Consider the following 13,549-nt stretch of genomic DNA (forward strand, 5'->3'; position numbering starts at 1 on the left):
TTGAGATGGAGTTTCGCTCTTGTTACCCAGGCTGGAGTGCAAGGGCGTGATCTCAGCTCACCGCAACCTCCGCCTCCTGGGTTCAGGCAATTCTCCTGCCTCAGCCTCCTGAGTAGCTGGGATTACAGGCACGCACCACCATGCCCAGCTAATTTTTTGTATTTTTAGTAGAGACGGGGTTTCACCATGTTGACCAGGATGGTCTCGATCTCTTGACCTCGTGATCCACCCGCCTCAGCCTCCCAAAGTGCTGGGATTACAGGCGTGAGCCACCGCGCCCGGCCTCCAGCTGTATTTCTTAATTGTTTATAATTTGTTTCTCATAAGAGCAGGACCTCTATCTTAGTAACTTCTGTATTCATAGTGCCTAGCTCTGTGCCTGGGACGTAAGAGTTGTTCAATAAATGCTGATTGAATGAAGTCATTTTAGAGGTCTTAGATATCAGACACTTATTTTGGAGTTGTTTTTCTTTTTGAGAGACAGGGTCTCACTCTGTCATCCAGGCTGGAGAGCAGTGGCAAAATCATAGTTTATGGCAGCCTTGACCTCCCAGGCCCAAATAATCCTCTCACCTCAGCCTCCCAAATAGCTGAGACTACAGGCATGCACCACCATATCATCCAGCTAATTTTTATTTTATTTTTTTATAAGGTGGAGTCTTGCTCTGTCACCCAGGCTGGAATGCAGTGGCACAGTCTTGGCTCACTGCAACCTCTGCCTCTTGGGTTCAAGCGATTGCCTCAGCCTCCTGAGTAGCTGGAACTACAGGCACATGCCACAGCACCCAGCCAATTTTTGTCTTTTTAGTAGAGACAGGGTTTCGACATGTTGGCCAGGCTGGTCTTGAACACCTGATCTCAGGTTATTCACCCTTCTTGGCCTCCCAAAGTGCTGGGATTACAGGCGTGAGCCACCTCGCCAGGCCTTCTCCCCTCTCCTCCCCCCGACCTGAGATGGAGTCTTGCTCTGTCACCCAGGCTGAAATGCAGTGGTGTGATCTTGGCTCACTGCAACCTCCACCTCCTGGGTTTCAACTAATTCTCCTGCCTCAGCCTCCTGAGTGGCTGGGATTATAGGCGCCTGCCACCACAACTGGCTAATTTTTGTATTTTTAGTAGAGATGGGGTTTCACTATGTTGGCCAGGCTGGTCTCGAACTCCTGACCTTGTGATCCGCCTGCCTTGGCCTCCCAAAGTGCTGGGATTACAGGTGTTAGCCACCATGCCCAGCCCAGGCCTTATTTTGAATTAAACATGGAATTACCCTGTGACCCAGTAATTCCACTTCTGAATATATACCCAGAAAAATTGAAAGCATGGAGTACTTGGACAGAAATTTGTATACCCGTATTCATAGCAACACGATTCACAATGACCACAAGGCGGAAACAATCCAAATGTCTATCAGCAAATGAAGGGAGAAACAAAATATGGCATACACATACAATGAAATATTATTCACCCCTGAAAAGGAGGCCAGGCGCAGTGTCTCATGCCTGTAATCCCAGAACTGTGGGAGGTCGAGTTGGGTGGATCACTTGAGGTCAGGAATTTGAGACCAACTTGGCCAACATGGTGAAACCCCATCTCTACTAAAAACACAAAAAATTAGCCAGGCATGGTGGTAATCACCTGTAATCCCAGCTATTCAGGAGGCTGAGGGAGGAGAATTGCTTCAACCCGGGAGGTGGAGGTGGGAGTGAGCCGAGACCACGCCACTGCACTCCAGCCTGGGCAACAGAGTGAGACTTCATTTCCAAAAAAAAAGGCCTGGCACAGTTGCTCACACCTGTAATCTCAGCACTGTGAGAGGCTGAGGCAGGTGGATCATGAGGTCAGGAGTTCAAGATTAGCCTGGCCAACATGGTGAAACCCCATCTCTATTAAAAATACAAACATTAACGGCGCAGTGGCGTGTGCCTGTAATCTCAGCTACTTGGGAGGCTGAGGCAGGAGAATCGCTTGAACCTGGGAGTTGGAGGTTGCAGTGAGTTGAGATCATGCCATTGCACTCCAGCATGGGCGACAGAGTGACACTCCATCTCCAAAACAAAAAAAGAAAGGAAAGAAATTCTGATACATGCTACAACATGTATGAATCTTGTTGAGAACTATGCTAAGTGAATTAAGCCAGACACAAAAGGACAAATGCAGCATGATTCCACTTAAATGAGGTAGCTGGAGTAGTCAAATTCATAGAGATACAGAGTACAGTAGTAGTTACCGGGATCTGAGCAGTGAGAGGAAAAGGCGTTTATTTCGTGGGTACAGAATTTCAGTTTGGGATGTTGAAAAAGTTCTGGAGATAAATAATGATGATTGTTGTAAAACATGAATACTTAATACCACTGCATATGTAAAAATGGCTAAAACTAAATATTATGTTAGGTATTTTTCTCACAATTTAAAGGCAAAAAAAAGTGAGAGATTCAAGGTACCGTGTATGTTTTTCAGCCAACCTCCAAACTCGAGAGGAGATGCTAAGTATGTCCTCAGATTGAGGGCTTCCTTGATCCTAAATGGATGGGTAGCAGCCCAGGGATGGGACTGCTGGGCTGAGGGCTTGGGGCTGTCTCTCTCACCAGGGATTAGAAAGTAACGGCTTGGAATTCACGTTGAGTACCAGGAAGGGTTTGTGGTAAGGGCAAGACAGCACATGTGGTTAGGCTGAAGTGAAATTGGTAGAGACTTGGTTGTTCCAGAGAGCTGAATGAAATGCCTTTCACAGAGCGATTGTGGAGCTGACCCTTCTCAGAGGAGGTTTCCAAATGGACTTGAGTTACTTGGTTCAGAAATCTTTCACCTGTACTGCTGACCACCTTCAAGTCCTCTTAACCTTGAGTAGCTGATGTTTAGGGAAGGTGTTTTTTTTTCTCTGTGGGGTTCTAAGACCAGCGGGCCTGTTTTGGCCATTGTGCTTCTTTCTTGCTTTCTCCACTGCCCAGGGCATGGCTGTTGCCGAGACAGAGGTCTTGGGGTGCAGAGGCTCTGGCTGGGAGCAGCATTTATCACCCAGGAGGAGCAGATGGGCCCCCCAAGGCTGTAGATGCCTTCCAGGGCCTGTAGCCCAGGCCTCGCTGCCTTGTGTTTTGTGGCACCACTGCCTGATGGTTCCTGATGGTGTCCCTGTCTTGGCCTCCCAAAGTGCTGGGATTACTGGTGTGAGCCACCATGTCTGACAACCAGTCAGCTGTATTTTGATGGGATGTAGTTTTGTGATAGAAATAAAACCATGAGCTGGGTGCAGTGGCTCATGTGTGTAATCCCAGCGTTTTGGGAGGCTGAGGCAGGATTGCTTGAGCCCAGGAGTTTAGAGATCAGCCTGGATAACATAATGAGACTGTATCTCTACAAAAAGCAAAAAAATTGGCGGGCCCTGGTTGCTTCTGCCTATAATCCCAATAGTTTGGGAGGCCAAGGCGAGTGGATCACCTGAGGTCAGGAGTTTAAGACCAACCTGGCCAACATGGTGAAACCCCATCTCTACTAAAAATACAACAAAAATTAGCCGGGTGTGATGGTGTGTGCCTGTTATCCCAGCTATTCAGGAGGCTGAGGCGGGAGAATTGCTTGAACCTGGAAGGTGATTCTCCTGCCTCAGCCTCCTGTAGTGAGCCAAGATTTCACTATTATACTCTAGCCTGGGCAACAGAGCGAGACTGTGAGCTGAGGTGAGAGATCACTTGAACCCAGGAAGTTGAAGCCCTAGTGAGCCAGGATTGCATCACTGCACTTTATCCTGTGCTGCAGAGCATGACTCCATAAAATACGCTGGCAAATATGACATGTAATTTTTTTTTTTTTTTTTTGAGAAGGAACCTTGCTCTGTCACCCGGGCTGGAGTATAGTGGCATGATCTTGGCTTACTGCGATTCTCCTGCCTCAGCCTCCCCAGTAGTTGGGATTGCAGGCGTGTGCCACCATGCCCAGCTAATTTTTGTATTTTTAGTAGAGACAGGGTTTCACCATGTTGGCCAGGCTGGTCTCCTGATCTTGTGATCAGCCCGCCTGCCTTGGCCTCCCAAAGTGCTGGGATTACAGGTGTGAGCTGCGCCCAGCCCAACCTGTAATTCTTTAAGAAGATTTATATTCAAACAAGTGCCTTTAAAAAAAAAAAAAACAACAACACAGGATCTTACTCTATCACCCAGGCTGAAGTGCAGTGCCACAATTATGGCTCACTGCAGTTCCTAGCTTTCAGGCTCAGATGATCCTCCCACCTCAGCCTCCTGAATAGCTGGGACTACAGATGCATGCCACCACGTCCAGCTAATAATTTGGTTTGTGTTTGTTTGTTTGTTTGCTTGTTTTTGAGATGGAGTCTCATTCCGTCATCTAGGCTGGAGTGCAATGGTTCGATCTCAGCTCACTGCAGCCTCCACCTCCCTGGTTCAATAATTCTCCTGTGTCAGCCTCCCAAATAGCTGGGACTACAGGTGCCTGCCACCACGCCTGGCTAATTTTTGTATTTTTAGTAGAGACGGAGTTTCACCTTGTTGGTCTGGGTAGTCTGGAACTCCTGACCTCAGATGATCCACCGGCCTCAGCCTCCCAAAGTGCTGGGAAAACAGGAGTAAGCCACAACACCCAGCCCCAATTTGTATTTTTTGTAGAGATGGAGCTTTACCATGTTTCCCAGGCTGGTCTTGCACTCCTGTGCTCAAGTGATCCTCCCGCCTCAGCCTCTCAAAGTGCTAGAATTACAGGCATGAGCTACCACATAAGGCCCATGTGCTTTTTTTTTTAAGATGGAGTTTCGCTCTTGTTGCCCAAGCTGGAGTGTAATGGCACGATCTTGGCTCACTGTAACCTCCACCTCCCAGGTTCAAGCGATTCTCCTGCCTCAGTGTCCTGAGTAGCTGGGATTACATGCATGCACCACCACGTCTGGCTAATTTTGTATTTTTAGTAACGATAGGGTTTCTCTATGTTGGTCAGTCTGGTCTCGAACTCCCAACTACAGGTGGTCTGCCCATCTTGGCCTCCCAAAGTGCTGGGATTATAGGCGTGAGCCACCGCGCCCGGCTCTCCAACTGCTATTTTAACTAACAGCTTCACAGGAAATCTGTGGAGTACTTAGAGCATGTGCTTTGGAGTTTGGAGTCCTACATCTGTGGCTAACTTGCTGTGCAGCCCTGGGCTAAGATATTTTACTTTTCTAACTTTGTTTATTTTTCTTTTGTTCTTTTGTTTTTTGTTTTGTTTTGTTTTGTTTTTAAGAATACTAGCCTCAGTAGCTAGAGCTATAGGCCCATCCCACCATGCCCAGCTTTTTTTTTTTTTTGTAGCAATGTGGTCTTGCTTTCATGCCCAGGCTGGTCTTGGCCTCTGGCCATCCTCCCACATTGCCTCCCAAAGTGCTGGGATTACAGGTGTGAGTTGCACGCTTGGCCCTGAGCCTCATTTTCATTACTTGAAATATGAAAGAAATTAACACGTTAAAGTGTTGCTAGGATTAAAATGAGGTCACTTCTATATTCCATGCCTATTAGAGGCCCTTCTTATAGCAAAACTTCCATTTACATTTTGTAGGAGCCTGGAGAAATGTGTCCAGACAGAATGAATAGGTGCTGTTTGCTGTACTTACATTATCATTTATAAAATACTACTGCTGGTCGTCCTGGAAAGATGATCCCAGCTGCGGGCATCCTGTTCATCATTAACTTGTGTGTCCCAAATAATCTTTTGAAAAGTTGCTAAATAGTGAATATTTACTATTTTATGAGAGCGTGCCAAGTCCCTGCCAGTAGAATTGTTTCATGTCAAGGATTCATCTGTTCAGTCATTTGGAAAATATTCTTCATGTATAGCAGTGTTGGGTATTGCAGAAGATTTTTTAAAAAGTGCCACTCAGTCCTTACCTTCAAGGAATTTAGTTTAGTTGTGGGAGATAAGCTGTACCCATGAGAATGGCTAAGAGGAGGTGGAGTTGGGCTCCCTGCAGGTGGGGGGAGGGTCAGTTCTCATTTCTGAGGGAGAGGAGCTGACCTCAGCAGTTCTGAAAGGAACCAGAAGTTCCACCCAGTGGTTTTGCAACAGAGTATGCTTGTGTTTGCCAAGCAATTTTGAAGGAAAGGCTAAAAAAAAATGTTAGTTTAGCAACTCCATAGAACTAACAGGTTGTGTTGAGCTTTGAGTAAATTTAATGCTGGCTGGGCGTGGTGGCTCACACCTGTAATCCCAGCATTTTTGGAGGCTGAGGCAGGCAGATCACTTGCGATCAGGAGTTTGAGGCCAGCCTGACCAACATGGTAAAACTCCGTCTCTGTCTCTATGAAAAATAAAAAAATTAGCTGGGCGTAGTGGCGTGCGCCTGTGTACACCCAGCTACTCAGAGGCTGAGTGAGGCAGGAGAATTGCTTGAACTCAGGAGGCAGAGGTTGCAGTGAGATCACGCCATTGCACTCCAATCTGGGTGACAGAGTGTCAAAAAAATATAAATAAATAAATTTAATGCTGGAAGCTACAAATGTTTTTCCCATTTTTTAGGAAGCTTCGAACCAGTGCAATGGCAATGCCAGTCAATGGGGCCCACAGGGATGCTGACTTGTGGTCCTCACATGACAAGATGCTGGCGCAGCCCCTCAAAGACAGTGATGTTGAGGTGAGATTTGTGGGGTCTTTACAGATGTTTTTATGTTGGAGGCCTTCATTTAAATCTCTAATTCTAATTACAAGTTAATTAGGGACAACCTTGGAATGAGTATCATCCTGATGGATTTACAGGTGGTGGCAGAGAAAACGGCTACAAATCCTTTGAGGGTAAATTTAAAGATTGCTGGGTTTCTACAAGTGTGGAGCGCTGTGCAGAGTGCTCTGGAGGAAAGAGAAGAAGAGAGATCACAGGCAATTGACCCTTTCCTTACAGTTCACAGGGAATATAGATCCATCTAGACATCTAGAACCACCTTTATTTGTTTTTTGTTTTTTGTTTTTTTCTTGAGTCAGAGTTTCACTCTTATTGCCCAGGCTGGGGTGCAATGGCATGATCTCGGCTGACTGCAACCTCCGCCTCCCGGGTTCAAGGTATTCTCCAGCCTCAGCCTTCCAAGTAGCTGGGATTACAGGCGCCCACCACCATGTCTGGCTAATTTTTGTATTTTTAGTAGAGATGGGGTTTGGCCATGTTGGCCAGCCTGGTCTGGAACTCCTGACCTCAGGTGATATACCCGCCTCAGCCTCCCAAAATGCTGGGATTACAGGCGTGAGCCACCACACCCAGCCTTATTTGTTTTTAATTTTAATTTTACTTATTTATTCATTTATTTATTTTTTCTTTTTGAGGTAGAGTCTCGCTCTGTCGCCCAGGCTTGAGTGCAGTGGTGTGATCTCAGCTCACTGCAACCTCCGCCTCCAGGGTTCAAGAGACTCTCCTGCCTAAGCCTCCCGAGTAGCTGGGATTACAAGCGCACGCCATCACGCCCAGCTAATTTTTGTATTTTTAGTAGAGACAGGGTTTCACCATGTTTGCCAGGCTGGTCTTGAATCCCTGACCTCTGGCGATCTGCCTGCCTCAGCCTCCCAAAGTGCTAGGATTACAGGCGTGAGCTACCGTGCCTGTCCTATTTGTTTTTATAAAAGCTTTATTGAGATATTGTTGATTTACCATACAATTTAGTGGGTTTTAGAATATTCATAGTAAATTTTAAAACATTTTTATCCCCCCCCAAAAAGAAACCTTAAACACATTAGCAGTCACCTCAAGCTCCCCAACCCTGGTCAACCACTTATCTGCTTTCTGTCTCCATGAATTTGCTGAAACATCTTTTCTTCTCTTTTTTTAAGACAGGATCTCACTCTGTCCCTCAGGCTGGAGTGCAGTGGCATGATCTTGCCTCAGCTCACTGTTGCCTCCGTCCCCTGGGCTCAAGTGATCCTTCCACCTCGGCCTCCTGAGTTGCTGGGACTACAAGCGCATGCCACCACACCTGGCTAATTTTTTGTGGTTTTGGTGGAGACGGGGTTTCACCATGTTGCCCAGGCTGGTCTTGAACTCCTGGGCTCAGGCAATTAACCTGCCTTAGTCTCCTGAAGTGCTGGGATTACAGGTGTGAGCCACTACACCTGGCCTGAAGCATTTTTTTTTTTTTTTTTTTTTTTTTTGGGACGGAGTTTCGCTCTTGTTACCCAGGCTGGAGTGCAATGGCGTGATCTCGGCTCACCGCAACCTCCGCCTCCTGGGTTCAGGCAATTCTCCTGCCTCAGCCTCCTGAGTAGCTGGGATTACAGGCACGCGCCACCATGCCCAGCTAATTTTTTGTATTTTTTAGTAGAGATGGGGTTTCACCGTGTTGACCAAGATGGTCTCGATCTCTTGACCTCGTGATCCACCCGCCTCGGCCTCCTAAAGTGCTGGGATTACAGGCTTGAGCCACCGCGCCCGGCCCCTGAAGCATCTTTTAAGGAAGAGGAACGAGGAATAAGGTTTAGGGAGGGAGAGACTTGGTGAAATGTAGGGATAAAAATAACAAGATTGTAGCCCAGGCGCGGTGGCTCACGCCTATAATCCCAGCACTTTGGGAGGCCGAGGCGGGTGGATCGCGAGGTCAAGAGATCGAGACCATCTGGTCAACATGGTGAAACCCCGTCTCTACTAAAAATACAAAAATTAGCTGGGCATGGTGGCGCATGCCTGTAGTCCCAGCTACTCAGGAGGCTAAGGCAGGAGAATTGCTTGAACCCAGGAGGCGGAGGTTGCGGTGAGCCGAGATCGCGCCATTGCACTCCAGCCTGGGTAACGAGAGCGAAACTCCGTCTCAAAAAAAGAAAAAATAAAAAAAAATAACAAGATTGTGGTGTTAAAAATTAGGTGGGACACTGAAACACAGTTTTCTCTTAAATCATTTTATTTTTCTTGACCCATTATTTAGTGATTTCCCAGATACCAAAACCTTTGAGGAGGATTCGTTCTATTCCTTAATTGTTATGAGAGTTCTCGATGTGGTTATTTGTGTCACCGTCAGCTTCTGAGGGTACAGTATTAATGTGAAAGTGTGTCTTTTCCATTTAGGAGGTTGTAATTTGGATCAGAGCAAAATTTTAAACTAAAATTTCCAAATATCAAGCATCTGTTTTCTTCTCATAAGGTTTACAACATCATTAAGAAGGAGAGTAACCGGCAGAGGGTTGGATTGGAGCTGATTGCCTCAGAGAATTTTGCCAGCCGAGCAGTTTTGGAGGCCCTAGGCTCTTGCTTAAATAACAAATACTCTGAGGGGTACCCGGGCCAGAGGTATGTGAATCTTTTCAGAGGCCTGATTCTGACACAGTGATAGAGAGTACTGAATCCGCCTAGGATCTAAACAATTTGGAAATTTCAGACAACAGCAACTTTCCCAACTGTGGGATTTCTGTTACACGCCCGCTCTCTGACATAACTGTTTTATTCCCAGCATATGGTAACACTGAAGAGCTCAGTGCAAGTGTGCCCAGGGGCACATTTCACAGTCCTTTTGGGGCTTTCTAGACTAATAGGCCAGTTTGTAAGGAGGACTGAGCCACTGGAGGGCGTGTGGCCTCTGTCTAGAAAAGGTCAGTGTCATCCGAGGGATGTTGCAGAAGATGGCTGTTGTCATGTGAGTCATCCAGTCTGTATTGGAAATGGTGTGGAGGTGGAGGTTGAATCTGGAATACTGGAAGCTGTTTCTGCATTATAAATGTTGGATTTACACATGCACTGGCTTTCAGTTGTCTCTTTCACCTTCAAAATTACAGTGTTATTTTTGTTTTTTACAGTCATCTTCAGGCAAAGAAAATAAATTACAGAATTAGACATGGTGTTTGCAAATTTGTGCATTTTTGTCCCAAAGGAAACAGAAAGGTCACCCATGGAGAATGAATCGCCATTCTGTCCTGAGGTGCCCCTGAAGCTGTATATAGAAGACAGAATCAAGTCGAAGGCATTGTCTTTCTCCTACTGTGAATAACTTTTGCATTGTGCCTTGAAGAATTCACCAGGTGTTTTCTTTCACTCTCTCTTTTTCTTTTTTTTTCCTTTTTCTTCTTTCAAATCCAGGCTAAGGTATTTTGTTAATATCAGGTGTTTTATTTCTTTCTTTTTTTTTGTTTTGAGATATGGTAGGTCTTTTGCCTAGGCTGAAGTGCAGTGGTGTGATCAAGGTTCACTGCAGCCTTGGCCTACTGGACTCAAGCCATCCTCCCACCTCAGCCTCCTGAGTAGCTGGGACTACAGGCATACACCACCACACTCAGTCAATTTTTTGTAGAAACAGAATTTCACCATGTTGCCCAGGCTTATCTCCAACTCCTGAGCTCAAGCGATCCACCCACCTTAGCCGCCTAGAGCACTGGGAGTAGAGCTGTGAGCCACTGTACCCAGCTCACGCCAGGTTTTTTCACAACTAATATTTCACTGGATTCTCACAGCAATGTATTGGGCAAGGGGTGATGTTTTCTACATTTTTCAGATGGGGACTGGGCATGGTGGCTCTCTGTGTTACCAGGCTGGAGCTGCAATCTCGGCTCACGGCAACCTCTGCCTCCTGGGTTCAAGCAATTCTCCTGCCTCAGCCTCCTGAGTAGCTGGGACTACAGGCGTGTGCCAGCATGCCTGGCTAATTTTTTGTATTTTTAGTAAAGACGGGGTTTCATCATGTTGGCCAGGATGGTCTTAACTCTTGACCTTGTGATCTGCCCCCCTTGGCCTCCCAAAGTGCTGGGATTATAGGCATGAGCTACCGCAGCCGGGCTTATTGATTGATTGATTGATTGATTGATTGAGATGGAGTTTCGCTCTTGTTGTCCAGGCTAGGGTGCTATGGCGCGATCTTGGCTCACTGCAACCTCTGCCTCCCTGGTTCAAGCAATTCTCCTAATCAGCCTCCACGGTAGTTGGGACTATAGGCATGCATCACCATGCCTGGCTAATGTTGTATTTTTAGTAGAGATGGGGTTTCTACATGTTGGTCAGGCTGGTCTCAAATTCCCAACCTCATGTGATCTGCCCACCTCAGCCTCCCAAAGTGCTGGGATTACAGTCATGAGCCACTGTACCCAGCCTGGCCTATTTATTTTTTTTAGAGACAGCAGCTCACTCTTGCCCCGGCTGAAGTGCAGTGGTATGATCAAAGCTCACTGCAATCTCAAACTCCTGGACCCAAGTAATTCTCCTGCCTCAGCCACCAGAGTAGCTAGGACTAGAGATGTCAGCCACCACACTTAGCTCATTTAAAACTTTTTTTGTAGAGCTGAGATCTCACTGTGTTGCCCAGCTGGTTTTGAACTCCTGGCCTCAAGCAATTCTCCCACTTCAGCCTTCCAAATCTCTGGGATTACAGACAGGAGCCATTGCCTGTAGTTATTTAAAAAAACTTTTTAAGGCCAGGCGCAGTGGCTCATACCTGTAATCTTAGCACTTTGGGAGGCCAAGGCGGACGGATCGCAAGGTCAGGAGATCGAGACCATCCTGACCAACGTGGTGAAACCCTGTCTCTACTAAAAAAAAGTCTCACTGCAACACCCAGGCTGGAGTGCAATGACACAATCTTGGCTCACTGCAATCTCTACCTCCCAGGTTCAAGTGATTTTCCTGCCTCAGCCTCCTGAGCAGCTCGGACTACAGAAGTGTGCCACCATGCCTGCTCATTTTTTTATACGGAGTCTTGCTCTGTTGTCCAGACTGAAGTGCAGTGGTGCAATCTTGACTCACTGCAACTTCCACCCTACAGGCTCAAGCCATCCTCCCACTGTCTCTGAAGTAGGTGGGACTACAGCATGTGCCACCATGCCCACTCATTTTTTTGTATTTTTAGTAGAGATGGAGTTTCACCATGTTGGCCAGGCTGGTCTTGAACTCCTGACCTCAAGTGATCTGCCTGCCTTGGCTTCCCAAAATGATGAAGTGACACCATTCCTGGCCTAAAAAAACATTTTTTAACAGCTTTGAAATGTATCATGGGCTGTACAGTTCACCCATTTATAATGCACATTTTAATAAAGAAACTCCCTCCAATTGTGGTAAAATAAAAATGTACATAAAATATAGGGTGCAGTTTCTTTTTCTATCTTTTTCTTGAGACGGAGTTTTGCTCTTGTTGCCTAGGCTGGAGTGCAATGGCGAGATCTTGGCTCACTGCAGCCTCTGCCTCCCAGGTTCAAGCAATTCTTATGCCTCCCGAGTAGCTGGGATTACAGGTGTGTCCCACCATGTCCAGCTAAAATTTTTTTTTTTTTTTTTTTTTTGAGACGAAGATTTTCTCTTTTTTTCCCCGCGCGGGTGCAATGGCGCGATCTCGGCTCACCGCAACCTCCGCCTCCTGGGTTCAGGCAATTCTCCTGCCTCAGCCTCCCGAGTAGCTGGGATTACAGGCACGTGCCACCATGCCCAGCTAATTTTTTGTATTTTTAGTAGAGACGGGGTTTCACCATGTTGACCAGGATGGTCTCGATCTCTTGACCTCGTGATCCACCCGCCTCGGCCTCTCAAAGTGCTGGGATTACAGGCTTGAGCCACCGCGCCCGGCGTCCAGCTAATTTTTATATTTTTAGTGGAGATGGAGTTTCACTGTGTTGGCCAGGCTGGCAATTTCAACCTTTTTTTCTTGAGACTGGGTCTTGCTCTGTTGCCCAAGCTAGAATGCAATAGAACAGTCATAGCTCACTGCAGCCTGGAACTGTTGGGTTCGAGTGGTCTTCCCACCTTTGCTCCCCAAAGTGCTAATATTACAGACATGAACCACTATGCCCAGCCCATTTTAACTGTTTTGAAGTGTACACCTCAGTGACGTTGTGTGTATTCACATTCTTGTGTAAACATCACCAACACCCATCTCCAGAACTTTTTTATCTTGCAGAAATGAAACTGTACCCATTAAATAATAACTTCTGCTAATCAGCATATGAAAACTGCTTGGCTGGATGCAGTGGCTAACGCCTATAATCCTAGCACTTGGGAGGACTTTGGCCAAATCCTCGCACATTTAAAAATGGCTCCCAAATCCTAGCACTTTGGCCAACACGGTAAAATCCCGTCTCTACTAAAAATACAAAAATTAGCCAGGTGTGGGCGCATGCTTGTAGTCCCAGCTACTCAGGAGGCTGAGGTGAGAGAATCTCTCGAACCCAAGAGGTGGTGGCCTCAGTGAGTTGAGATCGCGCCATTGCACTCCAGCCTGGGCAACAGAGCAAGACTCTGTCTCAGAAAAAAAAAGCTCAACATCTCTAATCATTAGAGAAATGCACATCAAAATGAGATATCACCTCTCCTCTGTTAGGATGGCCAGTATTAAAAAAAAATGCAGGAAATTCTCAGGAGTTGACTCCAAAAGTAAAAATAGGCAAGTGGGATTATATCAAACTAAAAACCTTCTTCATAGCAAAGGAAAGTCCAGAGTGAAGAGATAACTTACAGAATAGGAAGAAAATATTTGTAGATCATACATCTGATACAGGGTTAATATCCAAAACATATAGGGAACTCAAAAAACTATAGCAAGATGGCCAGATGCAGTAGCTCATGCCTGTAATCCCAGCACTTTGGGAGGCTGAGGCAGGTGGATCCCCTGAGGTCAGGAGTTCAAGACCAGACTGG

The 13,549-nt window shown here is 46.5% G+C and overlaps 1 protein-coding gene across 3 annotated transcripts in view; it reads left to right on the forward strand.

Annotated features, from left to right (window-relative positions):
* The window catches only part of SHMT1 (serine hydroxymethyltransferase 1), a 41,782-nt gene that overhangs the window by 3,363 nt on the left and 24,870 nt on the right, over nucleotides 1-13,549 (forward strand). For 2 of the 3 annotated variants that reach the window (XM_032269150.1, XM_032269149.1), the window contains exons 2-3: nucleotides 6,490-6,604; nucleotides 9,087-9,232. In XM_032269150.1, coding sequence (XP_032125041.1) covers nucleotides 6,509-6,604; nucleotides 9,087-9,232 — 242 coding nt within the window. In that variant the 5' untranslated portion in view covers nucleotides 6,490-6,508. The remainder of the gene's footprint in view (nucleotides 1-6,489; nucleotides 6,605-9,086; nucleotides 9,233-13,549) is intronic. The other variant, XM_032269151.1, reaches the window with a different exon arrangement.

This window comes from Sapajus apella, unplaced genomic scaffold, assembly GCF_009761245.1.
Source record: "Sapajus apella isolate SASKATOON/1434 unplaced genomic scaffold, GSC_monkey_1.0 scaffold189, whole genome shotgun sequence".
In the NCBI taxonomy this organism is placed as follows: Eukaryota; Metazoa; Chordata; class Mammalia; order Primates; family Cebidae; genus Sapajus; species Sapajus apella.